Source organism: Anas platyrhynchos, chromosome 6 (assembly GCF_047663525.1).
Source record: "Anas platyrhynchos isolate ZD024472 breed Pekin duck chromosome 6, IASCAAS_PekinDuck_T2T, whole genome shotgun sequence".
Classification (NCBI taxonomy): domain Eukaryota; kingdom Metazoa; phylum Chordata; class Aves; order Anseriformes; family Anatidae; genus Anas; species Anas platyrhynchos.
Genome location: NC_092592.1, coordinates 33,039,087 through 33,064,548, shown reverse-complemented (window position 1 = coordinate 33,064,548; position 25,462 = coordinate 33,039,087). Strand labels below are relative to the sequence as shown.

At 39.7% G+C, this 25,462-nt stretch overlaps 1 protein-coding gene across 15 annotated transcripts in view; it reads left to right on the top strand.

Annotated features, from left to right (window-relative positions):
• The window catches only part of ABLIM1 (actin binding LIM protein 1), a 191,032-nt gene that overhangs the window by 89,202 nt on the left and 76,368 nt on the right, over positions 1-25,462 (top strand). For all 15 annotated transcript variants that reach the window (XM_038180873.2, XM_072039814.1, XM_072039808.1 and 12 more), the window contains 3 exons: positions 9,841-10,024; positions 10,379-10,488; positions 24,538-24,664. In XM_038180873.2, the coding sequence (XP_038036801.2) occupies positions 9,918-10,024; positions 10,379-10,488; positions 24,538-24,664 (344 nt within the window). In that variant the 5' untranslated portion in view covers positions 9,841-9,917. The remainder of the gene's footprint in view (positions 1-9,840; positions 10,025-10,378; positions 10,489-24,537; positions 24,665-25,462) is intronic.

Here is a 25,462-nt window from a genome sequence, read left to right as displayed (position 1 = left end):
TTAATGGGTACTTGGCAATGGAAGTAGCAGGTGGAAAGGAGGGAGGCTGAGAGGTGAAGGTTGGAGGGATAGGAGACTGTGCTAGAGACCTCATTTTTATTACTTTTTGTCTTTAATAAGCATGAACAAGATCAAGAATGAATTAGTGGCATGTAAAGAAGTAAAAAAAAATAAAAATTCTTGTAAACTTCAATGCATGTGAATAACTTATTTGGAAAACGAAGACTATGCACTGCAGTGTCTGTTACTTATGTAAATGTGTGTGGGATCAGGGCATAAATTACATTGTGCACTAGCAGAGATTTTAATATCAGTTTAAGTTGTGATCTGATATGAACTGATATTTTTTTTTTGTCATTGGCAGAAGATTATGGTTCATTTTACCCTATTGCAAGTACCAAGAGAGGAAACTTTGAGGCTAGAAAAATTGCTATAATGAGACTTAATAATAAGCCTGTGATTCATCTTTTGGGTTAGAGGGAAATGCTAGTTTCAATACAGCCAAAATAATAAAACCAGCTTTAAGATTTGCTAGTAACAAGGTAAAAGTTTACAATGCTTGATTTTTGTCTCATGTAGAGAGACAGGCTGTGTCCCCTTAACGAGGTAATGTATTATTAGGGGCATTCAGATAGCGGACAGTGTCCCTATTCTTGATGATGAATATAAATTGGAAAACAAGCTTCCATTTAGTAGTCTAAACAATAATAATAATAAAAAAAAAAAAAGACAGCCACCTCATAAATGAGTAATCCTGCTTCATGGATATGGGTAGTGTCCTCAAGTTTTCTAGTTCCTACTAAATGTCATAAATGTCCACAATTTGACTGGGCTGTGCCAGGTGGAAATGTTTTACTGTGTTTGAACGTTCTATGTGCAATGGCAGTGTCAGATATCAAACAGCAATTACCAGCTAGTACTCCTGCTAATTATGAGACAAAGCCAAGTCTTGGCATTCAGGAAACATTCCGCAAGCCCAGGTCTCCCATGGAGAAGCAACTTGTAGCTTCTGTTAAAACATTGCTAGAAATTAGTGTAAAATGGTTTCATAATTACAGAACAAATGTGCTAGCTCTCTTTGAGTTAGATGTTTTTGCGGGTTGTTTAGGAAAGCCTACATCAAAACGCACTTGCAGCATCCTTTATGGCATGTTCAGGTTCCAGGCATGCATCTGTTTTGTCTATGGGATGACTTTTACAAGGCTCTGTCATCTGTAGTTCAAAGAGTTTAACGGGGGAGGGCTCCTAAGTTTAGATTTTGGGATGCTCTGTAATCTTTGACTTTGAACTGGATATTCCTCCCTTGAAGGACAGGGAAGCAGTTAGGGTCACGTAAGCAGACACTGTATCAACAGCCTGGAATGTGGTTTAAATCATTAGTTCTTTGACCTTTGATCTGTCATCAGATTCCTTCAGTGGCGGCAGGAGGAGGCTGCAATGTGACTGCGGGGCAGTTGGAGCTATTAATAGGTCAGTGTCAGTGTGTGGCAAGTCTAAACATGAGGATCCGCTTGTAGCCGATAGCCAGTGCGCTGTGTGCAGAGATATCTACATTTCCACAAATACTGCTCAGGGACTGAGCAGCGGACCAGGTAACGTGGCTGGTGGATACAAAGTGCTCCTTCCTGAGCATCAGGAAATTGCACAAGGTCCCTCAAAGCTATGAATCACTGAACCAGAGACGCCTTTATATAAAAAACTCTGCAGACACTGTGGTTCTGCTTTCCTGCTTGTGAACTCCTCTCTTCAGCTTACTTACAGAAACAGCCTTCAACCTCATTAAGTCATTCTCAGTTTTCGTATTTTCATTTTTTTTCCTAAAACCTGAGTGCCTCAGCTTTCGTTTAAACAAAAGGGCATTTCTTGTCATTAAAATAGAAAGCACTGGGAAATATGAACTGGAAATGCCTTTGCAGCAGTATACAAAGAGAACAGAGAGTTTATAACATCCTGGTTTGGATGGTCATGACTTTTTGGAGCTGACTTGTTATCTCAAACAGCTGCAGCAACTCTGCATCATTTATCCACGGTAGAAAGTCCCATGGAAGGGGGGCAAGAAATGCTAATGTCAGTTTAGTTGGGCCCGAGGTCCCTTTGGTCCCCTTCAGTGACCAAACGTTTGACAGGAAATGAAACTAATTGCACTTCTTGGCTGATGTTTATGAAATCTGACAGGTGCCATGTCAGATTTTAATAAGCAACTGGATCCCTTTGAAGACAGGAGGCCAGCAGGATGCTTTACAGGTGCTTGGTGAGTAGCACATAGCATCCTTAAGAGATTGGGGAAAGTCACTTGGGTTTGTTGTCAATGTATCCTTCACAGAATCATAGAATATCCTGAGTTGAAAGGGTCCCACAAGGATTACCAAGTTCATTTGCCTGGCTTCTTCATAACTTTAGGGATTTTTTACATTCTTACATCCTTGTTTTGCTCATTTTTTTTTAGAAATCTCTCATCCAAATAGGTAGAGCCAGGCAATCTAAGGCTAAACTTTGACATTTTTCCACTGACTGCATTTTCTTCAAGGTTCATTTCCCACAGACCCACACATGACTTTGATCTCCACCTAGTGCTTAGTCTAATGTGAAAGGTGTTTTAAATGGCTGAATGATTCTTGCCGTTGTTTCCATCCTGGTGCACAAAATAGTGATATCTTACTTGGAAAGCTGTCACATTGTCACATATATGGTGGTTGTTTACTTGCTGTTGAGCTTGAGTGCTAGCTATTGCCTGTTAGAGTGCCAGAAAGACTGAAATATGTGCACGTCAGGCTCAGACAGGAGTTTCTCCTGTGCGGGATTGGTGCTTGTATTTTCAGTGTTAAGCAGAAAACCAAAGAATGCTGACTTATTTGCACTTAGGCAGTGCCACAGCTTTGATTGGGAAGTTGATTAAATTAAAACTTAGAGCTCAGTGGTTTCTGCTCAATGAATGCTTGCATTAGATGCTTAGATGTTTCAAGGTACCCCACTGGGAAATATTTGTGTCATAAAGACAGTTGGCACTAAGTAGTTGTAGACAGGACATTCAAACCAGAGTGTCAAGGTTTTTCAAGGAAACAGGTGAAAGGCCCGGCTGGAGGCTAGTGAATGCTTGTCATGGGGATCCCAGACCTAGTTAGGGAAGAAGGGGAGAAATACATTTCCATCTTTTGCTCTGGAAGTGTTTTAGCTGCTCAACTTTTCTTTCAGCCAAGGTGGTGAATAGCTAATGAAGCAGTTCACCTGTATTTGTTATGTACAGGTAAAGCTCTTCTGAATTCCCAGGGTTGTTTCTAAAATCACTCTGTTGAAAGGAGAAAAGATTCCAGAACCACTGGGAGCACTGGACACAGTTTTGAATAGCTCTGCTCAAAACGTGTCTGACATCAGTGTATGGCAAAGAAAATCTCCAGCAGCAAGAGTGTGACAAAAATTTATCATGTTATCGAGTTATTCTTTACAGCTTTTGCAAAATGCTGTGTGCAGGTTCTTAATAGCACCTGGGAATCTTTCTGTAATGGTAGTGCCTAAACATGGCTGCTGAGATGTACCAATCTCATCTTCTGTTGATGTGTACTTTGACGTATGCTCATTCCTTAAATGGCTCGTGAAACTGAAGGTTATGCCATCAAGAAAAGTGCTGATAAGAGGAATGAAACAAAGGTAGAGAAATACTTCATTCATTTGAAATGTGGAAACTTGAAACTATAACAAGAACATGAACCTTGTTTTTATCAATATAGGATTTTTAAGCTCTTAGGCAAAACAAACAAATGAACAAACAAACAAAAAACATACAAAAAAACACCCCCTACCCTGAAACAGATTTTTGTGTATTTGTTTAGATGTAAATGATAAACATAAACTGATACTGTCAAATTCCTTTATGCCTTTAAACACAAAATCCATTATGCCTTAAGAAATAGAGATCATATGAATCTTTACCTGCTTGAGAACAGTATCATTATTCTATGAAGATTAGAAATGCAAGAAAGAAAAAACAGAACAGGAAATTGAATTTGCACCTTATTTAATGCACGATGACAAAGCAGATCATTAGACTATTCTTAATGAATAGCATTCATTTCTGCAAATTGAGCTCATGGAGTCTGCTCTTGTGGTTTTGTTTCTTCAATTTTTAAACAATTTTCACTTAAAATTTACGTGGAGTTATTTTACAAAAGGCCTGCTTTTTTCAACTGTCTCTGACAATAACTATGGAAATCCTACATAATGCTAGGATCAAATCGTGCTTCTGTTCACTTTGAACAACTCTGATCTTCTCATTTTCATCATCTCTGTTAAAGCTTGGAAGTGGTTCAGCTTAGGAATGATCCTGTTCCTTGGAGATCACAGGCAATTGGATTGCTCTTGAGCAACTATATTTTGTCTTAATAGCCTGGGCTTGCACTTGCAGCTCTGAGGCTTTGAGAGCTGACTGCAGCACTGAGGCAGGCTCCAGTCCTGTGCTCCAAAAATGCAAAGGAGAGGCTCCATTATAGTTGAAGAAAGAGCAGCCTGTACAGCAGCAGCACAAGGGCATTCCAACTCATTCCATTCACAAGAGAGGCAGGATCATATCACTGGAATATGAGAGCCTTTGGTACACAGAAAACTGAAACTAAGTCTGGTGTTGTCCAGGAGCTGTTGAAGATAAGTTGTTGATGCTGATTTTTTTTTTTGTGTGTGTGTCTATTTTTGTAATATCTCAGGGAATGGAAATGCCTCCCCTGTGTCTTCATCTTCTGTTTCAGAAGGGAGGCTCTGGTCATGCGAAAAGGAATTCCTTCCATCATCATATCAAGCAGGAAGGGTCTTGGGGAAATGTTTTTCTCATGGAGAACTGTTGGTGGTAGAATATTTCCATGTGGTGGATGCTTACAAAACACATCTTCCTTTTCACCTTTTCAAGCAGGATTTAATAATCATTACTGGCTTCACTAATTAATTCTCTTGAAGTGTTTCTTTTCCCATCAGCACAGGAAAAAAAAAAAAAAAAAAAAAAGGAAAATACTTTGATGTTTCCTATTAACTGTCATCACTGTGGATTTATTTTTTGTTGTTTTATGACATGATACTTGTATCACAGTTATTGCCTACATCACACCACTGGGATTTATTGTACTTATATATTGAACTCAGTGGGTTTCGCTTCATTGCCTCTACTGTATGTGGCATGAACAATGCTGGGCAGATTGTGTTCATTTAAAAGAAAGTCTATGACAATCAGTTCATCTTTTCTGTGGTATTTTTACAGTGGTTGTAAATATGCGTGTTAATGCAATGTTTTTAAGCTTGAGGGGATTTGTGGTCAGAATCATTACTTCTGCACAGTTGCAAGAAGAAAAAAGCTGTTAAAGTCCCTTCTTTGTATACAAAGTTGTACACCAAGTGTGGATTCTGTCATGTTTATCTCTTCTGATTCCATCTCTGACTCCAAGTGAAAGCAGCCTGTTGGAACAGCATTTTTCCAACCAATGGATGTTAACAGTCTGGGTGACCCTTGTTTGGTCCGTGTAGCTTAAAGCTGATTAGTGATAGGAACCCATGTGCTAAATTGCCTGTGAAAATCCATCGTAATGTGAGGTTGCCAGAACTTGTCTTTAATTCTTGCAGATTGGTTTGTGCTTCCTGCTGTGAAGAAGCCAAAGATGATGAATCTGCTGGTGGTTCACATAATAAACAATTCTCCTTGTGTCTGCATTCATGACTTGCCAGTAAGAGAGAATCTAACTTGCTCTCAGTGACTGGCAAAAACAATAAGAGATTGACTGGAAAGGTGATTTCGTAAGGAAAAGGGTAATTGGGGGAACATCTTGTTTAGAACAGTCGTTACTGCCTTTGTAACACTCTCCAAATAATTTTATCCCCCATTTTCATCCTTTTTTCCCCCAAGCAAAAGGGATGAAGCTTAATAATTGAGAGTATGAACTCTTTGATTCAAAGTTTGTAGATGTTTTTGCAAACAATGATGCATCTGCCACAGTCCTTTGTAGGATACAGTGAAGATGGATTGTCAGAAGAACACAGGTTGCACGGAAAGTTACTTCATCATCCTACCTTATTATACCAACCCTGATGACTAAGTGAGTTTTTCAGAAAGTGACTCAGTGGTAGAATTGGGAGCCACAGTGAAGAGCCAGAAAGTTAAATAGAAGGCTTCTGAGGCAGTAGTGAGACTGCCTTCAGCTTGAGGCCAAAATATATGTAGACTTGGGCTTTAAAGCTACAAGCTAAAATACAAACTAAAGGAGGTTAGGAAGAAACTTGCATGTAGACACATGAGCACTCCATAACTCCTCGTGACATTTAGCACCTTCTGAAGCATCCAGTATGGGGCATTCCATACCAGTACTCCAGTCCATGCAGCGTAACCACAGGATCTGGCAGTCTGAATACTGAAGTAATCCCTAACAACATCTAGGCGTTAAAGCAGAGCAAACCTATTGTAAATATGCTTGTGCTTTGCTTCTGGATGTCCAGTGGAAAAAGTCTTGGTAGCCCCCAAAACAAGGTAAGTCTAAGGTCTTACCTTACCTGTGATGTGGAGATCACATTATTTTCTGCCTGATATGGTTACATAATGTAATGTTAACTTGGAAAGAGTATTTGAAACAAAATGGAAATCAGGAGAAAAAAAAAAAGGAAGAATTAAAAAGGTTTTTTTTTTTTTCTTTTTTTTTTCTTTTTTTTTTTTTTTTTCTGGAAGTGTACCTGAAAACCAGTTTAGAACATTTTTTGGAGCATTATGATAGAGCTTTAACTGTAGCTCTTTGTCACTCTCCTCAGTCACTGATAATTGAGTTTTAGCTGATTGTGGGTTTAATGCCACTGTGAAATGGTATTTGTTTGCATATAAATATTAACACTGGTCTATGCAGAAATGGGAAACTGGAAGAATGCTAGTACTGATGCTTCTTAAATTCTAACTTGCATTTTAGCGTGTGATCTTTATTAGTATTCTATTAATTACTGTTACAATAACATTTAAAAATGCCTGGGAGCTGCCACATGCATGTCCTTTTAAGAAGTTATCTAGCAGCTCATATTTATGCTTTCCCACAGAGGTCTATAAAGAGGACTTTAAAAAAAAAAAAAAAAAAAACAACACATGAAGTAAACAGTCCAGTATTTTCAGTGCTACTTTTGTATTTTAGATTCAGGTTCAAGTCCTTGGTTCAGCCCAAACTATAGAAGAATTGTAAAATTCAGTCTCCTATCTCTTGTGTCACTTTCCCTTCATAGGAGTTGACAGTTTGGGGATGGATTGCTTTCTGCCTCTTAAGTTGACCAAAAATGCCAAAGTAGCACTATGAATATTTTCTTACAGCAAAACAGGTTCCTGGTGAATAAACATTTAATAGTGAAAAACTGCCAGCTCACAGGAATCATCGACTGGTCTCTCACCCTTTAATAAACACACTTATTTTTCCAAGTAAAGTAGTACACAACTAGCATTTTATGTAGCTACAATTTCATATTCAAATGCAGTGTTATTTAATCCATGAAGTACAGGGAATACAGTGTGTAAAAGACCAACACACAACCAATGCAGATTAGCCACTCAAAGGCAATAACAGTTCTTGGGAAATGACTTTGTCCAAAATACAGATGGTTAATACTCTTTATTCCCATTTGCCATATTCAAGATCCACTATGCTGTCATATGGTTTGGCTGCACGTATCATAAATTATAGATAGCGGAGATGTGGCTAGATTTTTAATGCTTGACTGTCTTTACTGCAGCCTTCTCACAGTATTTGTGTGTAACTAAATACTGATGGTTTACCCTGAACATTTCAAATGTACTTTTTAAAGCAATGCAAAAAGTATTGATGCAGTGAAGGTGCGATAGCTCAGCATTATCTGGGGAATGGAGGAGTTAATCAAAACCACACAACATTCCTGAAATAGTCATTGGTTCAAAAAGAAGCAGCAACATGAAAGCTTCTTATAAGAAAGCGCATGCCTGAGGGGAAAAATGTGTGATAGTGTATAAAATAGTAAAATCTGTTGTATTTATGAAATCGTATCTTCTGCTCATCTCCTATACCTGAAGTGAAAGCAGGATTGCGTTGGTACAAACTCCATCTTCCTTGGGCAAGTGAATTAGAGACCTGTGGGCAGGTTCCAGGGTTGAACAACCCTGGAATAGTTTCAGCTGGGAAAATAGATGAAAATCCCAGTTTAGGCTGTACTGTGGCTTTGCAGACCAGGCCACAGAGTGGGTAGTATCACCCTGTTCATGACTTGGTGTCAAAAAGGTTGTCTGATTTCCAGGCAAAAAGAAGATAATGCAGTCTTACCTTATTCCTTCCTAAGTCTCTTCCATGTGCCCTTACAAGAAAGAATTGTTCTGACTGCTTTCATGGCCTAAAATCAATGAGTGCCTCTGGGGAAATCCCCACTAGTCCAGGTACCGCGTAAAATTTTTCTGTCAGATGTATTATTTTTTCATGACCATCTGATTTATCTTGATTTCTACAACACTGTATTCCACGAGGAAATAAGCAAGTGACTGCACCCGTTACTTCCTTGCTGTGTAGTTGTGGTCTTTTATGTTGTTGTTGCTGTCAGAATCAATATTGCTATGATCTTCTCTCTAAAACGTTATGTTAATCTGAAAGACTCATCCACCACCGTTAACTGAACCCGTGGAGTAGGGAGGCTGTAAAAAACTGTTCTCCAAGCTAGCTCCAAACAAATAGGTTCATTCACAGATTACAGTGTGGCCCCACACAGAGATTTTGGCAGGGTTAGTGAGATAGCAGTGTGCTGACCCTGAACGAAGACGTAAGACAGCCTTGTCTTTCAGCAAGGAGCACAAATTCAGCTGCAGCCTGATACTGCCACAGTAAAACTGCCTCCATCTGCAAAGCCTGCTTGGTGGTGTTGCAGGGAAATAAGTGATTTGCTTGATGTTGGGCAGAGGCTTAACCTCTTCCTTCCTGTGTTAGAAGCATTCTTGCAAGTGCTTCAGGTGATTTGAGGCAAACTCCCACAAGGTCCAGTGGTGTGCCAAAGATGTGCTGAAGTGAGCAGGTTCTTTAAGCACGTATGTCATGAAAACAAAAAGTCATGAGCATCCTGTTCTTAGTGAATCTGTAATTTGGTGATAACCAGGAGTAAACACAATGCAAAACCTATCTTAGAAGGTAGGCCCTGTTTAGCAATTTCCCCTAAGAATGCGTCCACATCTACCACTTGTCTAAAATAATTAAAAAAAATATTTCAGCTGCCTCCAGTGTCTTTCTTAGGTTAAAAAACATGCATCCCCTGTAATTCAGTAGGGTTGGTTTAAGGATTTTGCTTTCCCCAGTCAGTGGCAGTTGTTTAAGATTCAGCTGCTCAGAGAATGAGCTTTTCAGTTTAAGTGATCATCTCAGAATGAGATCAGAAAGGCAAACACAATGCAACAGGCAATAAGTGGGGAACATGAGCCCCAAGTTTTTGTTATGAGACATTTTTCTTTTTAATGTGGTATGCATTCCAAATAACTCCAGCTTTTAAAGAAACAGCAACAGAAGGAGTTCTGAGTGACTCGAAAATTTTATAAAAGCAGTTACTTGGGAGGTAGTATCTTTCACTATGTCATATTTTATGCTTCATAGCATACCAGTCAATCCTAAGTTCCATTTTTTAACTCTTTATCACAAAGTCTCTTGTAGCCAGAGAATGCCAGTCATTTTCTGGGAAGTCAAGGCCTGCAGTGACAGTAGGAAAAGGCAAGAATCTGACAGAAGGAAGCAAGACCACCAGGGTCCTCTCATTTGTAGGCATCATAGAGTGTTGCTAACATCCTTTGTAGGTATATTTTTCCAATCTGTATGTGTGTTTTTTTTTTGTTTTTTCTTCCAGTGTGTGGCTGTGACTTGGCACAAGGAGGCTTTTTCATTAAGAATGGGGAATACCTTTGTACTTTGGATTACCAGCGCATGTATGGTACCCGCTGCAACGGCTGTGGGGAGTTCGTTGAAGGAGAAGTTGTGACAGCTCTGGGAAAAACTTACCATCCAACCTGCTTTGCCTGTACTGTTTGCAAGTAAGTCATCCCTTTCAACTAGTGTGGCCTGAACCCAGTACCAGAAAAACAGGGAGAAAGTCGTCACCATGAGACACAAGTCTCAAGATGTTCTTCTCTTTAGATAAAGTATGTTGTATAACATTTTGAAACCAAAATACAAGGCAAGTCTAACCTCTGCTCTGCTTGCATCTGTGGATTGGATTTCTTCCAGTGCCTGGCTTTGCCAAGGCCACATTGCAGAAACTCTTTGGCCTGAGTTTCTGTAAAATATTAATTGCACTGGTGGAAGGCAGCAAACTTGAGGCATGTGGAACAGAACAGAATTTCTGGTGTAACCTTTGCTAAAATAGATTTTTCTTTTTAACTCTCCAGGCGCCCATTTCCACCAGGTGATCGAGTTACCTTTAATGGAAGGGATTGTCTCTGTCAGTTGTGTGCTCAGCCAATGTCCTCCAGCCCCAAAGAATTGTCTGCCTCCAGCAGTAAGTATTCCATCTTCTTTCTGAATCCTTTCACTTTCTGAGCTCATCAGCATTTGATTGAAACTGTCTCAATTCAATCTTCTTGATTTAATTTTTTTCTCCTCCTTTTAGAAGTGTAGACTGTCTCTGGAAGCCATCCTTTTCTTTCTTTCTTTCTTTTTTTTTTTTTTTTTTAAGTATCTGGTACTACAGGTTGGAAGAGACATTTACACTTAGTTATTTCTGTATGAACAAATGACTTTTACCCAGAAATTGGATATTTTGAAGGGCTCATTTTCTTTTATAGACACTGTAAAAGTGTCCTTTTGATGCAGTGAGGGGTTTCAGAGTTAAGAGATTCCAGTTTTTCCATATATATTTGCACAAGCTGAAGTATTCAGAAAAGGACAATGTTAGAGGAAATTAATTTTCTTCCACTGTTTAACACTTCAATTTATTTAAATTATCCTTTAAAGAGGGGTATCACCAGGTTTATGCCTCTGGTAGATTGATACTGAAATGGATTTGTGATCAGGAACCGTTTTCAGGAATGGTTCTTAAGAAACCATTATTGTTTAAAAAAAAAAAAAGAGAGAGAGAGAAATCAAGTTAAGGGGAAAGAGAGGGTGAAGAAAGTTTCAAAGGGAAATTAACTTGGTTTGCTGTTGAGTTTTAATGCTTATAAGAGAATTTGTAAATTACTGATTCACAGGAAGTATTCAGCTCTGCCTGTGGTAACTTAACCATTAAATCTTTTGGAATTTCTGATTCTTTCTCTGACTTCTGGATTGCACTTAGGAGGTTAATTTGTAATGATTTACCCAGCATAGTTTTATAATTCAAAATGACTGCAGATTTTTTTTGTGATGCTAGGTAGTTTACCAGCAATTTTGGTTTTGTTGAGGGAGGCTTTCTGTATTTTCTACTGGTACTTGGCTTTGAGATCCTGGGATTATGAAGGGCAATGTAAAGGCATAGTTGGATAAGGTTTGTGCTCAGCAGATGAGTGAAGAGAATCTCAGGTTCTGATTTGACTGAGAGCATGTACTCAGACCCTTAGGAAAATGGGAAAAGAAAGGCATATTTTCATATCATGCCTTTCTGTCTGTTAAGCCATAATATTCCACTCTAACTGTGGCTTTGGAGCTGAAAAAGCCCAGGCCTGATTGGTTAACGAAGAGTTAAGGAAACTCTAAAAATATTTAGAAGAATTATAAACCAACATAAAGTTGTATGCAGACCTGCAGGCACCCAGAGAATCATTCTGAGTTAAAGGAATCATGTGGAAATCATACTTGTTTGAATTTCTGATATCTAGGAGTGATAACCAGCAAGGACTTGGAGGACCTAGCGATGTGGACAGCACTGACGTTCTTTTTCTCTGTCATAGCATTGGTTCCCAAACTAGTGGTGTTCAGTGAGAGGAGTATCTGGATCACAGTAGACCTGGTTCTCCAAGAGGGGTGTGCTTGTCCAGCACTGGGGCCCCTTCCCCATGATGAGACTCCAGGTGCCAAAACGCTACCTAGCAAACAGTATTTATAGGAGTTGTATCACTGATGACAAGTGACAGAGCTGGGGAGTCACTTCTTGATAGCCATAGTCTCTGCTAGAATTGTCTGTTTGGGTTCCAAACTGAAACCATAGGTAGCAGGGATGGTAATACATAATTTTGACTCTCACTTGTGCTGAGATTTTGTTTTTTAAATCAAAATTGGGTCCTGCTGGGCAAACTTACCAGTACACAGAACAAGAGAGCTCCTGCTGTTACCAATTCAGTGTGCACTAGGTAGAGATCTGCAAGTACCTGCCACTGTGTATCATCTTTTGTGGACAGATAGTTGTAGAAAATAGTCGTGGGAGATAGTGTAGAGGTTTTGGTCATTTTAGAGCAAAACTCTCCAAAACCGACAAATGAAAGCAGGACCAGTATATGCTCATAAGTACAGACAACTTCAATTAAAAGAATACTAATGAAGCATCCTCCTAATAGAGTGTGTTCAGAGATATGCCAGCTGCTGCTTTAGCTTCACACAAAAGTTGACTTAGATACTGAGACGCCTTTCTTGCTGGCACTGAAGAGTAAATTTTAATTAGTGTAAGCTGTTCCAGATTGCTTCCACTTCTCTCCTGCTGGCTGAATGAGACACATCAATCTTTTCTAATACTTCACCCTTCTTTGAAAAGATTTTTTTTTAAACATAAGTTCTTCTAGAAAAGAATCTCATTCATACTGTGCATCTATTTTCCAGACTATATTGTGTTCTGTTTTGCCTGATTACTTTCACGTAGATTACTGGAGGCAGTTTTCCTTAAAACAAAGAAAGTTGGAGGTGAGGAAATTCCATAGACTGAAAGTGTATCAGGTTTGGTTGGTTTATGTAATGTAAAAAAGGAAGCTTTGTATCCACTGGAATGTCCGCATTAATGTTGACACACAGTTTGCTGATGTCTGTTATTTCACATAAATGAAAGGTTTGTTGATAGCTTTTCTTGGATGCTTTCAAGGAGAATCAAATGCCTCTAAATACAGGGGTTAAGATCTTGAATATCATGAGCCTGAATATTATTACACTCTTATAGTGCACACCCACGGCAATCAGAAGAAAAAATACCAAAAAGTTCATTTTCCTTTTTTCTTTAAGACTAGTTGGGTCTGTGGTACTTCTTTACTCTGTTTATATTAATATATATTTTTTTTGCTCCACATATATTACTTGGAATAATTATAGCTTTTTTCTTAAAGAACATTTCAGTGACTCCTTTTTTATTCTTTTTTTTTTTTTTTTTCTAAGACAGTCTTTTTAAGTATACAGATGCTTTAATTCATAATTTAGTCATCTGTGTTCATTAGACACTGGTGGATGAACAGAGTTCATTAGCTTTGGGATTTTCCTTGAAGTCAGCAGGAAATTTAAGGCCAAATACCTGTATGCAGCCTTGCAGACAAATGAAATGGTTGGTGGTCTTTTTTTCTTCTGGCTTTATTTCATATGACAGCATGACAAATGAGACATGCTCTATAAAGCAAAGTGACGAGGATCTGTGCAGAGCAACACAGGTGCAGGGGGCAAGAGCCTGGTATTTAAAAATCAAATCAGAGAGGAGAGATGATGCTGAACTGGGTTGTGAAAGACTAGAAGTGTAATGTTGATGGCTTGGATGGTTAATGGTTTTCAAGCTTCTGCCAAAGTCATAAAGTTATTTTGTTTGGGTCTTAGTAAAAGCATAATGTAAGTAGTGTATCTGGTCAATTAGTATTTGTGTTAAACAGTGTCCAAGCTGTTACACAGCATCATGATTGCCTGGTTTGTACTGTCTTAAGCTCTTCCTATTTTTCTTTGTATTCTAGCTACATGCTTACACACCTGTGTTTGTTATGGTTCATGTAGTTCGACATGTAGAGAAGCAGTTGTGCAGGCATCTGTTATCTGTAATTACAGAGGAGGCTACAGCTTGTCTGTGGTCTGTTTGGTGGTGATGGGTGCTCTGCTTCCTCTTCTTCTCCCTCCACCTCCCCCTTACAATATAGGAGATGTTAATTAACAGAATGAATCTCTGGTCCATATATGACAGCCTCAAGTCAGACTCCCTCAGCATTTTGGATCACATATTCAGTGGACTGTTTTGAAGACCACCTTTAAAATTCTGCAAAATGTATGTTTTTCTAATTTCATGCTGTAATTTAGAGCAAAAAAAGAGCCGAAGCCAAATTCAAACTTTATGTACATAGTTTATCATTACTTATTTATGCAGAGGCAAGTAGATTTGACAAATTACCAGGCTTACCCTCTTTAATGCTTCTCCATTGGGCATTTTATCACTGAATTCTCACTAGGGCAGCTGGTGAAAGAATTGATTGGGGCATTTCCAAATACAAATTCGGAGTTTATTTAGACCTTGATTTTTATTTTTAAATTTCTAGAAAGTAGTTAAAAGAATACCTGAGAGCAGAGCAGCCACAGAGACATCCCTGTGCTAGGGGCAGGCAGGGGAGGTGGTGCCAGCAGTCTGCCTTGGCACAGCTTGAACCAGCAGTCTGCTTCCATGCTCATCTCTGAAATTCAGAGGAGGCTACGTGGCTTTGAGCACAGCTTAAGAGATTGCCCTTTTCCTTGGACAGAGATTTTCCCCTTAGGCATTACACTTAATAATTTCCATGATAAAGCACATCACTAATAAGAATATTACATTACTTCCTCGCCCTTTCTGTGTTGGCTCCTTGTCTGGTTACTGGTAAGGAAGTTTTAGTTATTGCTGATTATCTTTTTGGATTCTGGATCATTTTAGTGATGTATATTAACTGATTAAGAAATTGCATTTCAAATGAGAAGTAGGCTCTCTAGATGGGTAGGAGAAAACCTCCTTAACCACAGAAGACTGAGGCAGAACCATCACCGAGCAAGAGTTTTCATTGGGAAAAATGCATTGTCTTTCAAAATGGTAGAGTTCCATAGTTTACTTTTCTTCAGTGTAACAGATAACATGTGTCCAATATATGCTGAGATATGCAGTGATACTGTTTGGAAAGAAGCACAAAGAAGATACCTTGACACTCCTTTCTTTGGAGTGGTCTCTGTTGTGAGCTAAGAGCATTGCAGTGCAGAGCCAACGTTGGACCAGAGTTTCCAAAATGGCCAGTCATACAGTGCATGAATAAGCTTCGGTGCAGCTGTTCCCTGGCCAGCCAGCTTCCACGTGGAGCTTTCACAATGCTGTTTTGTATGTTTGTCCTTGCCCGCTTTGCACATTTTGTTCTGGTTCAAAGGATGACCCAGGATTCTCTGGGACAAATGCTTTCATGCCTATCTGTACGGAGCCCAACAGAGCCACATCCTGGCTCTCAACCGGGGCTCTTAGCTCCATTGTGATATAAATAATAAGCTTAATGCTTAATGAACTTGTGGGAGAAAGATATCTTTGTTAATGATTCAATAGCCTTATCTCTTCAAATAAGATACAGTAAAGCTCCCAGTAAATATCTGAAACTTCCAGCAGGGCTTGTGGCAAAGCTGAAGTAGGGCAGAGCTGGGATCCTTGATCTGTTGAAGAAAAAGGTGATCAGGAATAAATAGGAATCATCTTTTGTCTCACTGCCTAAAAAAGTGTGGGCAAAGAGCTTGTTTTAAAAACAACAAAGCATCAGAATGGGAAAGAAGCACATTTACTTTGCACTCTTCCTTTAAAGACTCTAATTTTTAATGTGCTTTTATACTCACGACGTAACTGTCCCTTCATTAGAGGCAGAGGCAGGTGACTGCTGCCAGTATTCAGAAATATGCCTGAGCAAATTTATAGGCATCACAAACTTCTCTGTTAGAAGTTAGCTGCATAAATAAAATAGATGTTTTTTTTGTTTGTTTGTTTTTTTTTAATCATAGTTGTTGTGAAAGGCCTGCACCTAGCCTTTGTAACTGTTTATCCACATTTGACTGAGTTTTCATTATTTTGTTCTTTAGTCTTCTTTTCCGAGCAGTCACAATACTCCTGCAAGTCTGCAGGGAGAACACAAAATCTGAAGGGGAAGACTTGGCTGGCTATTTGGAAGCAAGCTATCTGCAATGATTTTGGGCTTAAAAGGGTATTAAGCAACATCCAGCGCATGATTTTTGAGCTCATTCTTAGGAAATATCTAACAATTCCACATTGTGTGTCAAAGCTGCATAATATATGGAGGAGTTGTCCAACTGCTTGGCACAGATGTAGATAGGCCTTAGTGGAGGACGCCAAGCCCAGTTTTGTCTCAAGGGATGCACGCTCCCAGTACCCATACACACACGGCAGTCAGAGAGAGCACTGGGGAACAATTCGGTTCCCCAGTGCAACTCAATAATTTTGGTTTTCAACATGCATTTTAAAATGGGTTTGTAAAAATCTTGTATATAGTTTTGATTCTTAAGGAATTGATATTTTGTGAGTATGCTGTAGCACACAGAATTCTCATTTCATAATTCCTGGCAGATAATGCTAAAGGTAGAGAAGCACTCACTTATCTCTGTGGCGTTCAAGCCTGCGCACCTGCGTACTGGAGATTGAGCTGAGGGTCTTTGGGACTTGACAGAAGGGTCCATGTAGTCACGTAACTTTTGATTTATCATAGAATCAAAACACTACAGATATCATTGTGGATTGATTTCAAACACTGTGATTTAAATCACTGATTTTAATCATAGCTTAACTAAGAACCCAGGAAACCTTGATTAAAATAATTGATTGGAACCTTGTTTTGCACTTATACTTTTAATTATTCTCCTAAAGAAGAGGGTAACTACTAAGCACTCCGTATGTGTACACATTTACTTAAACTAGTATAGTTCTGTATAAATTAGTCAAATTTTTTGACATCTGTATTTTTACATAATGAATATTTTTGCTCATGACTTACATCTAGATCCATTTGCATGGAAATAATTACAAGGCATAAAAATAGCATTGTGGATTATTTTTTTTCATTTCAGAAACTACCTGAAATCTGCTGGACACATGCAGAATGTTAATACATTAAAATGTATTTTAATTTTGTATCTCCTGATTTGTCAAATGTAGCTTTATAAAGCTACTTACTTTTTATAACTATGTTTGTAAGGGTTTTAAAAGTGATGGACCTTATCATACCTGATTTTGTTTATAGATATGAAAAAGAGAGCAAGTTTCCTCTTTGTTTTCAAATCCTGTTTGGATTTTTTAACTTTAAATGTGTAAAAGTGATTTAAAGTGTACAATTTGGATTTTTAATAACATCCTTGATTTTTAAATATGAGTATTAAATTTCCCCTATCTTAATTTAAATTGTTTTTTAATAATCTTGCAGGGCTACTGGCTTTTTAATACATTGAGAATACTATGGGTCTAAAATTTGCCCTATCCTGCCCTTTTTTGAAGACTAAAATAAGCAAATCAACATTCATGAAAGGTTAGAAAAAAGTGATGCAAACCTCAAGTACAGTTTCTGTCTGCCAAAAGCCACTGGTTTATGGCAGAAGAATACTCAGTTCTTCCCTTGTTAAATCCTTTCAGTGACTGTGATGGCCAATTTCTGTGATTACTCCAAAAAGTTTTATTCTTTTGAGGAGTGTTTGCAATTTTTGAGACATTTCTATAATTTGAATTGTTTTCTTAGGTTAATTTTAGTTGTCACTTATGTTTTGTACCAGTGGCTAAATTGCATAAGAAACCTCCATTTGCTCATCTACTTCTTATTTTATGAGGGTTTGTATTTTCACTGCTGCTTTATAAATCAACTTTGCTCTTTCCCTGGAGGTGTATAAAGCATTGTTAGAAGCTAACTTTTTGGGTGATGAGAAACAGAACAGCAACTGCATTGAGAATATAGTGGTGGCAGGGCAGTAAGTTTCTGACTTAGCAATTCTCCATCAGAAAATGTTGGTTCACAAATGTAACCTTTTTTTTTTTTTCCAGGAAGGTGTTTTCAGTCCATTTTGCCTATTTCCTTTGCATTCTTTGGTATTGTGTATAAATTGGGCAAGAACAATTGTGAATGGACCATTAAGGATCTGCTACTATTTATGTATGTGTAACCCCATCTTAAATTTGGAAAAAAAATAAATCCATCTCCCAAGTCTTTACCAACACTAATCAAATATAATTCCAAAGAGAGTTTTGGGAGAAGTACAAGGAATTGCTCAGTAAATGGGTGTTGCATTGGGAGGCATCACTAGTTCGGAAAATACAACTATAGGAGGAAATCCCCAGACACGAGTATTTGGGAATTGCCATGTTCAGAGAGGCTACCAGGTAATAAGTCAGGAATCAGAGGTCACTGACTGTTGTTATTTAGAGCTCAGTTTGCCATGGGTTACCAGGACATAAAAACCTTCCTAAAAGTTTCCATATTGGAGATAGTACAGTTTTAATTGTTTTCCAAGAGTAACAATGGAAAATTACCTAAAATAGTCTTCAAATGAAGAGACACAGCATGTACTGTCCATGAGCTGGGCTTTAAGCACTGAAGCTTATTTGCAAACTGAGCAACTCCCTTGGCATACTGTGAGTTAGAGCTGTGAATTTAAATTCAGCTGTAATTATCCAAGTCCTGAATGTGTGTTAAAGGAAATAATGGGTTAGACTAGCTTCAGATAGCCACCGCTGATATGTATCTGGCTGGGGTTTATCCTCAGAGTAGTTTTACAACTGGGACACTGGGGCTGCTAAGTGTTAAAAAAAAATAAAATACTGTTACCTTTCTTTTACAGGACAATTACAAATTCCTCTCTAAGACAGGTGGAGGAAGAAAGAGACAGAGAAGCTACAAGCTATTTCCATCACACTTTGGTTTTCTGTTCAGACGTGTAGGAAAGATTGGGTTGAAAAGGTGGCTGATGTCATGGAGAAAGGCCAGCTTGGTGGTATGTTGCTTGCAGCAACACTTTCCAGGAGTAAGGGGGTAAAGGCCAATTGGTTCGTCCTCTGTTGAGAAGGAGGTGTAGCAATATAAGGAAGGAAGCAAAATAGTTTCCTGTTCTTGCATAGAAAACTAACACAAATGCTCACATCAATAAAGAGGAGAAGAAGAAAAACTAATAATATAACAATGCCATATTAACAGACTAAAGTTAGGGACAAACTTTCATCCTTTTGAATTACCTTAAATTACATCAAATAGTGAAAGTGTTGTTTCCAGTAATTATATATCAAGATAATCACACAGTGATCTTCATATAAGTGGGTTTAGTTTATATTTCCATGTATATTAGTCAAGTTCTTAAACAGGCAAGTCAATGTTAGGCACTCATAGGTGGTTAACAGGAACTTGTGCTGCAAGCAAATAATGCCATTCTATGCCAGTGTAATTTCTTTCCATATTTAATCACCTACAGCCTTTTATTTTCTTTAAATATTTATTTTGAAAATATCATTTTTTCCAACTTGCCATTTATAATAAATGGTCAAAGCTATGTTCCGCTTCCCATGGGAAATTTTGTTCCCTTCATTGTGTGAGCCCAGCCTCTCATTGTTAGGTTATTCAGGAGTACAAGGATGTTGGAATGAGTTTGTTTTGCCTTTAGCAAAAGGGCAATAACACATTTTGTCCATCTTTACATTGGCAAAGAGGAAGGGTCTGGCAACAGATTTCATTGCAAAATTGAGTAACATACATGGATCTCAATTCTGGAAAAAATTCCAGTATTGTATGGCCTTCTCCTGACTTCAGAACTCATTACTGCCATAACAATCAAATGATTGTGGCTTAAACTTTGAAAGCATTTAATATACTGTAAACAGACAAAGTGAGTTTGTATTTTTAGCTTTCACAGAAATATCTTGATGAGCTAGAAAAGCCTGTGTGATATCATTGAAAGTTTTAATTTTAAAACAGGGCTTTAAAAAGCATTGCCTGATCTTTGTGGTTAAAGGGTAACTGAGAGAAACTTCTCTGATCCCCTAACTCTGTGAGAAAGGATAACTTGCTCAATCTCCTGATTGCCACAGAAGAATTACTGGGATGCAAGTGTCTTTTTTCAAGATGGCTAAGAATTATTTACAGTTAGAGATTTCTTTACTTCGACTCCAGTGATAATATTTGCCTCTTTTTACTTCTTTTTTTCCACTTCCAAGCCACTGTCCACTGTAGCTTGCTCCCTTTGTCCAGTTGTGTTTGACAGTATATTTCTGTGCATGTTGAATGAAAGTTTGTTTTCAAATATCTTTACATAGAGATAAATAGATACTAGATTCCCTGTTTTACCTGTTGCAGGTTTGAATGCTGCTAGTGCTGTCTCCATACAACTGATGTATTGTACTTTATAGGAACCGTAACAGAGTCTCACTCCTGTGATTTGTAGTTCAGCAGCTTCAGGCTTTCTCTAGACACGTGCTACCAATGGCTATCAGGATTGACGAGAACTTTTTGGTGGCTTAATTATGCATCGTTAAGCCAGGATACTGTTAGTTCTGTTCAGCCCCCTGCACAGAACAAAGTTGGCTTGCTCACATCAACTCATCCTGCACGTGGTTCTGCACAAAGATGTTCATTAGGACAAAAGCAGGTAGAGACGACTTTCCTCTGATATGTTCTATGCAGCAAGTGGAGAATGTGAGAGAAAAATACAATTACCAGTCAATTTTCAAAGCAATACAAATGGGAGTGGGCAAGGTGCTATGCAGTGTTGTTAGGGTTAATGCATCTGTGTCAGCTCCGAGCCCCCCACTTGTGCAGGGATCCAGCAGGGGGGAGCTCCCTGCTATTGGCTGAGAGCAGGGGAGGGAGGCAAAGGAAGAAAATCCACCGCTTAATTTAGGCAGTGACGAATGGGTTGCTGTGCAGGATTTTTCACTCCTGGATGGCTGGGGTGATGCAGATGCTAAAAAGGGAAATGTGTTTTCTCTTTGCATCTTCATAAGCAAGATGCCATGGAAGGCAGCACACCCTGGCCTGCATCTTCTAATGAGGCAGCTTAAGGTGACTGGGGGGTGGAGGTCTTCATCATGCACAATATTACAGTGTCATGCTGCTTCCCCTTGTCCTGTCCCCCCACTTTTCCATGCGTTTGGGCTGGCTGACTCAACGTTCAGCTACAGCCCTTTTGTCCTTCTTGTCTTTTGCTTTTGTATTCAGACACATCAAATATGACAGCCTTCTGAGTGATTTTTTTTCCAGAGCTGTAACTTAAATATGTTAGGTTGTATCGTCAGATTGAGCAGACCTAGTCAGGGAACAGGAAAACCACAACAGGTTATGTTAGCCATCTCTGGCAGAGAACCACGCAAGGAGCTTTTGCTTGGCTAAAAATGATGCTGTCAGCTACTGCTGAGAGAGGGCAAATTCACTTCTTCTGTACCATGTCTGAGCAGGTCGACGTCGCTGGTGGAGGCTACAAGGTGGGGAATTGCAACTATTGGTGTCACAGGCAGCCACAATACACATCAGCATGTGTGTTACTTCATGTTTCTTAGGAGAATTAGTGCCATGGACTGTCTCACCTCAAGTCTTCCTTCAGCTCAAATGTAATTCCACATACTGATTTTGTGGTAGGCTTTTCTTTATGTTCTAAGTGTGTACAGGAGCCGTACTGCTCACTCGTGCATTCACACTGCACTTCTCCTCTGTGTTATGCTGGCCCAGCTGTGAAATGGATGGGAGTGGGGAGGAATGTGGGTTATCTGACAAAAAGAGAGCACGAGAGAGCTCAGGGTCAAAGGGACGCCATCTGTTTGACCCAGGTGTGAAGCCAGAGGGAGAACTGCTGTGCGAACCATTACACAAAATTCTGGGAGAGAGTTTTCAGATTTTTGAGTACAAGTTTGGCCTGGCATGTGGTTGTGAACCACTAGTCTTATCTCACTGCCCTTTTCTTTGCAGCATGAGGTAGTTATGGCTTAGGCTGATGCAGCCTGTGCTTAGTGTGATACTGAGATCCTGCCCGCATATGCTGTCTGTTGATGACATTCAGCCAAAAGCTTTAATATGCTTCATACATGCCTGCGGTCATAAATGGCTTTTATTTGTAGAATTTGGATGAATAAATGGTCTTTTCTTAGCCTAGCCCAGCCTTATTTACTCTCTATTTTGGGAAATAATGATAATTGCTAGCTTCTCATGCGCATACCCAACTGTTTTGCTAGAATTAAAATCAGGTTTAGTTAAAAGCCATCTCAGCCTAGTAAGACAGTACTTGGGCTATTAGCTTGCTTTGATATTAGATGTTCAGTATGCCTGTGACTGGAAATAATGAATGATATTCATTTACTCTTTAAGGAACACACAAAGAGTGAGCGAATGTCATAGTTGCTATAGAATAATAAATGCATGTCCAACACCGCCACCTTTGACTTACAGGAAGCAAGTACACAGGTGGGCATGCTTCATGGGTCCCTATTTCCTCCACGTAACTGCTTTTTGCAACAGGAAAGACAAAGACTGTGGACTGGGTGGGCCCTTTTACATAAGGCAGTTCTTCTATTCTGACTTGGCTTCAGAAATTCAGCTGAAGTGCTACAAAGTGCTTTAAAAAATCTCTTTTCTTGGTTCCGTATCTGCAAAATTTCAGCTTCGCAAAACTTGCCTGGATAAAGCTGCCAAAAGCATGGAAAACACAGCAGATTTTTGGAGGGATTATTGCAACAGGGAATGTGTCATGGTTTGGCAGGACCGCAGGTCAGGAATGTGGAAGCTGGCACAGCAGGGAGAAGCAGGAGTGCTAGGAAGCTGAGAAATGGGTGCTGATTAAAGCTGCAGCTCAGCACCCACTGAGGTGGGAGGAAAGATCTCATTTCTTGTTACAGTTGGTAGGTGTATTGCATGGCTTCAGGTTGGAAGGAACCTGATGTAATGTAGTATCCTCTCCAAAGCAAAGGGAAGATCAATGTACCAATGGCATCCTGACAGATGTTCACTTGTCTCCCCCTCAGTCCCATTTCATAAACTCCAGCGCCTCTCTCAGTGACCTGTTCCAGCCCTTGCTGTCGTTGTGGAGTGGCATGAAGCCTTGAAACGGCACAGAAGAGCAGAGGGATCCATTACGTGCTGTCAGTACTTGTCATTTCATAATTTCAATTTGTAACTTTTGTCCTTTAGAGCAAAGCCCTGGGATTAGGACATCTCAGGGTTGCTTTTCAAGTCCAAGCTGCATCATTGGTCTGTGACTTGCATTTTATTACAAGATACCGTGGTGCTTGGGCCTGTTCTCTTGAGGGAGTCGAGAGCATGAAGAATGCTGATAGAGAGGCCTGCTGCAAATAGTGACCTGGTTCGCAGGAATGCACAGCGCCTATTTGGGGCTGTCCTCGCCCATTATCCAGCAAACAAAAGTCAGGCCCTTGGGTGTCAAAAGGAGACACTCCTTTTATTGTCAGTTGTGATAATAAATCTGGAGTCGCCCTTTTGCAGGGTGTAGTGTTACCTGGACTGTAAAACTGTGAGGAGATGATGGTGTCAGGGCTGTACCTGTACAGTCAGCTGGAACTGGTCTTGGTTTGAGGCTGTTTGTTGATGTTTCAGACACATGGAGAGGATGTGATATTCATGAAAAGAACACCAAGTTTTGGGATAATAAAATACAGAAAAACCTTTGTTCTAGGTTCTCTCTGGCTTCTAAGCGTGTCCCAGTTGATGGGCATTCCCTTTCTGCCTCGCTGCTCTGCCAGGCTGTCCTTTCTCTCGAGGCTCCAGCACAGCACCGGTGGTTCCCTGCTGTGTCCCACATCAGTCTCATCAAATCTCCCCATGCACTGAACTGCCCCGTGCCAGGAAATCTCTTGAGTATCTTATATCTGAATGGAGAGGAATGGGAGCTCAGGGCTGAGCCCAAGATTTCTGATGTGACGTGAGATGTTGTGGCATCTTCTGGGACAGAGGGCATTCGGTGGCTCCGGGCTTCAGGTTTGCTGTCTGCCATCAAATTGTCTTTCTGAATCACAGCAAAAACTGAGCATGGGCTACTGGGTAGTACCAAAATCCCCAAGTGAGAGTGCTTGTGCCTATTAGAGCCCAGGAAAGCTGCTGTTTTCCACACCTGCAGGTGGAACACAATATGCCCCGTCATATAGCATTTAGTGCTGTCACACTGCTGTCACCCTCGCCTCAGGCCCTTGCTAAAAATGCTCTCTCCTCTCTTCCTGGGCTGGGATGTGCCACCGCCTGTGGCTGGGTGGACGTTCTGGGCTTTGCTGCCACCCAATGGGAGACTGCAGCATCCTGGTGGCACTCGCCCAGGCCTCCTTTCTTTGCTTCACTTTGGCACTCCAGATCTTGCAAAGAGCAAAATGAGAAAAATACCGATTCCTTTGGAAGGCTGGTACTTTTCTGGATGATGGTTCATAGCTGCTTCCCAACAAAATCTTAAGTTTGTACAAAGCTCACCTAGCAATCTTTGAATCACAAAGTGTGAAAAACAGGATAGAGATTTCTGTCCTCTGCTGAATATGTCTGTAGTAAAGAAGACTGTATCTTCATGGAGGATCTGTAAGTCTCTGGGGAAAGGAAGAAGATGTGTCTCTGCATAGCTGTATAATTTTCCCCTTTGATTACCAAGTCTAGCAGTTGTTGGGTGGTTAATGAGCAACAATGAACCAGGTAACTGACAGCAAATGCATTTGTTTGCTTATTTGCAGATTGTGCTGGCTGTGGAAGAGACATAAAGAATGGACAAGCATTGCTAGCTCTGGATAAGCAGTGGCACCTGGGATGCTTTAAGTGTAAGGCCTGTGGGAAGGTCCTAACTGGGGAATACATCAGCAAGTAAGTAGCCTCTGCAACTCTCCTCCACTGTTGGCATGAGTTCTTGTTGCCAGAAGGGAAGAGCTTGCAGCAAAGTTCACCTTTTGATATCCAGTTTCTATCACCTCTCAGCATATGCCAAAATTCTTTGCTGTCAATGAGAGCTGAGCTGGGGAAGGGAGGTAAACTGGAAAGAGCAACTGCAATGTGATGTTTAATGATAGCAGTCCTTACTTAATACCAGTACAGAAGAGGGTATATCTCAATGCTCCCACAAGGGTTTGAGTGAATTCCTATGTTTTCTGTGTTCGATACAGCTTTGATACAGCTTTGTGCCATTTTGTTTTCCAGCATTGATATTGAGGAAAAAAATAGGAACCTGTCCATTATTTGTCTTTGCTACAGAATAGACTAAACATGATGTGATTGACCTGCTAGTGTTTCTCAACTCCAAATGAGAAACTAATGAAGGGAGTATTGAACATAAGGAGGGGCAGAGGAAGTGAAGGGGGAAAAGTGTTGTAATTATAAAACAGAAGGAATGAAGATACAGTCCTTGTTCTCCTCTTCAAGTATATAATGAGGAGAAAATGCAGGGAAATAAAGTATGTTTCACAAACCCATCAGTAAGTACAGTGGGATGTATAATATTATAAATCAATTAAATGAAATAAATTCTGTAATTTCTTAAAAGGTCAATGCTAGCACCCGAGAAATAATATTAAGCTCTGATTGGTGCTTCCATTTGTACGATGGATGTACATTGTTCATACCAAAAACATCCATGACCTTACACTTAGAAGCAACTGGTTATGCTCT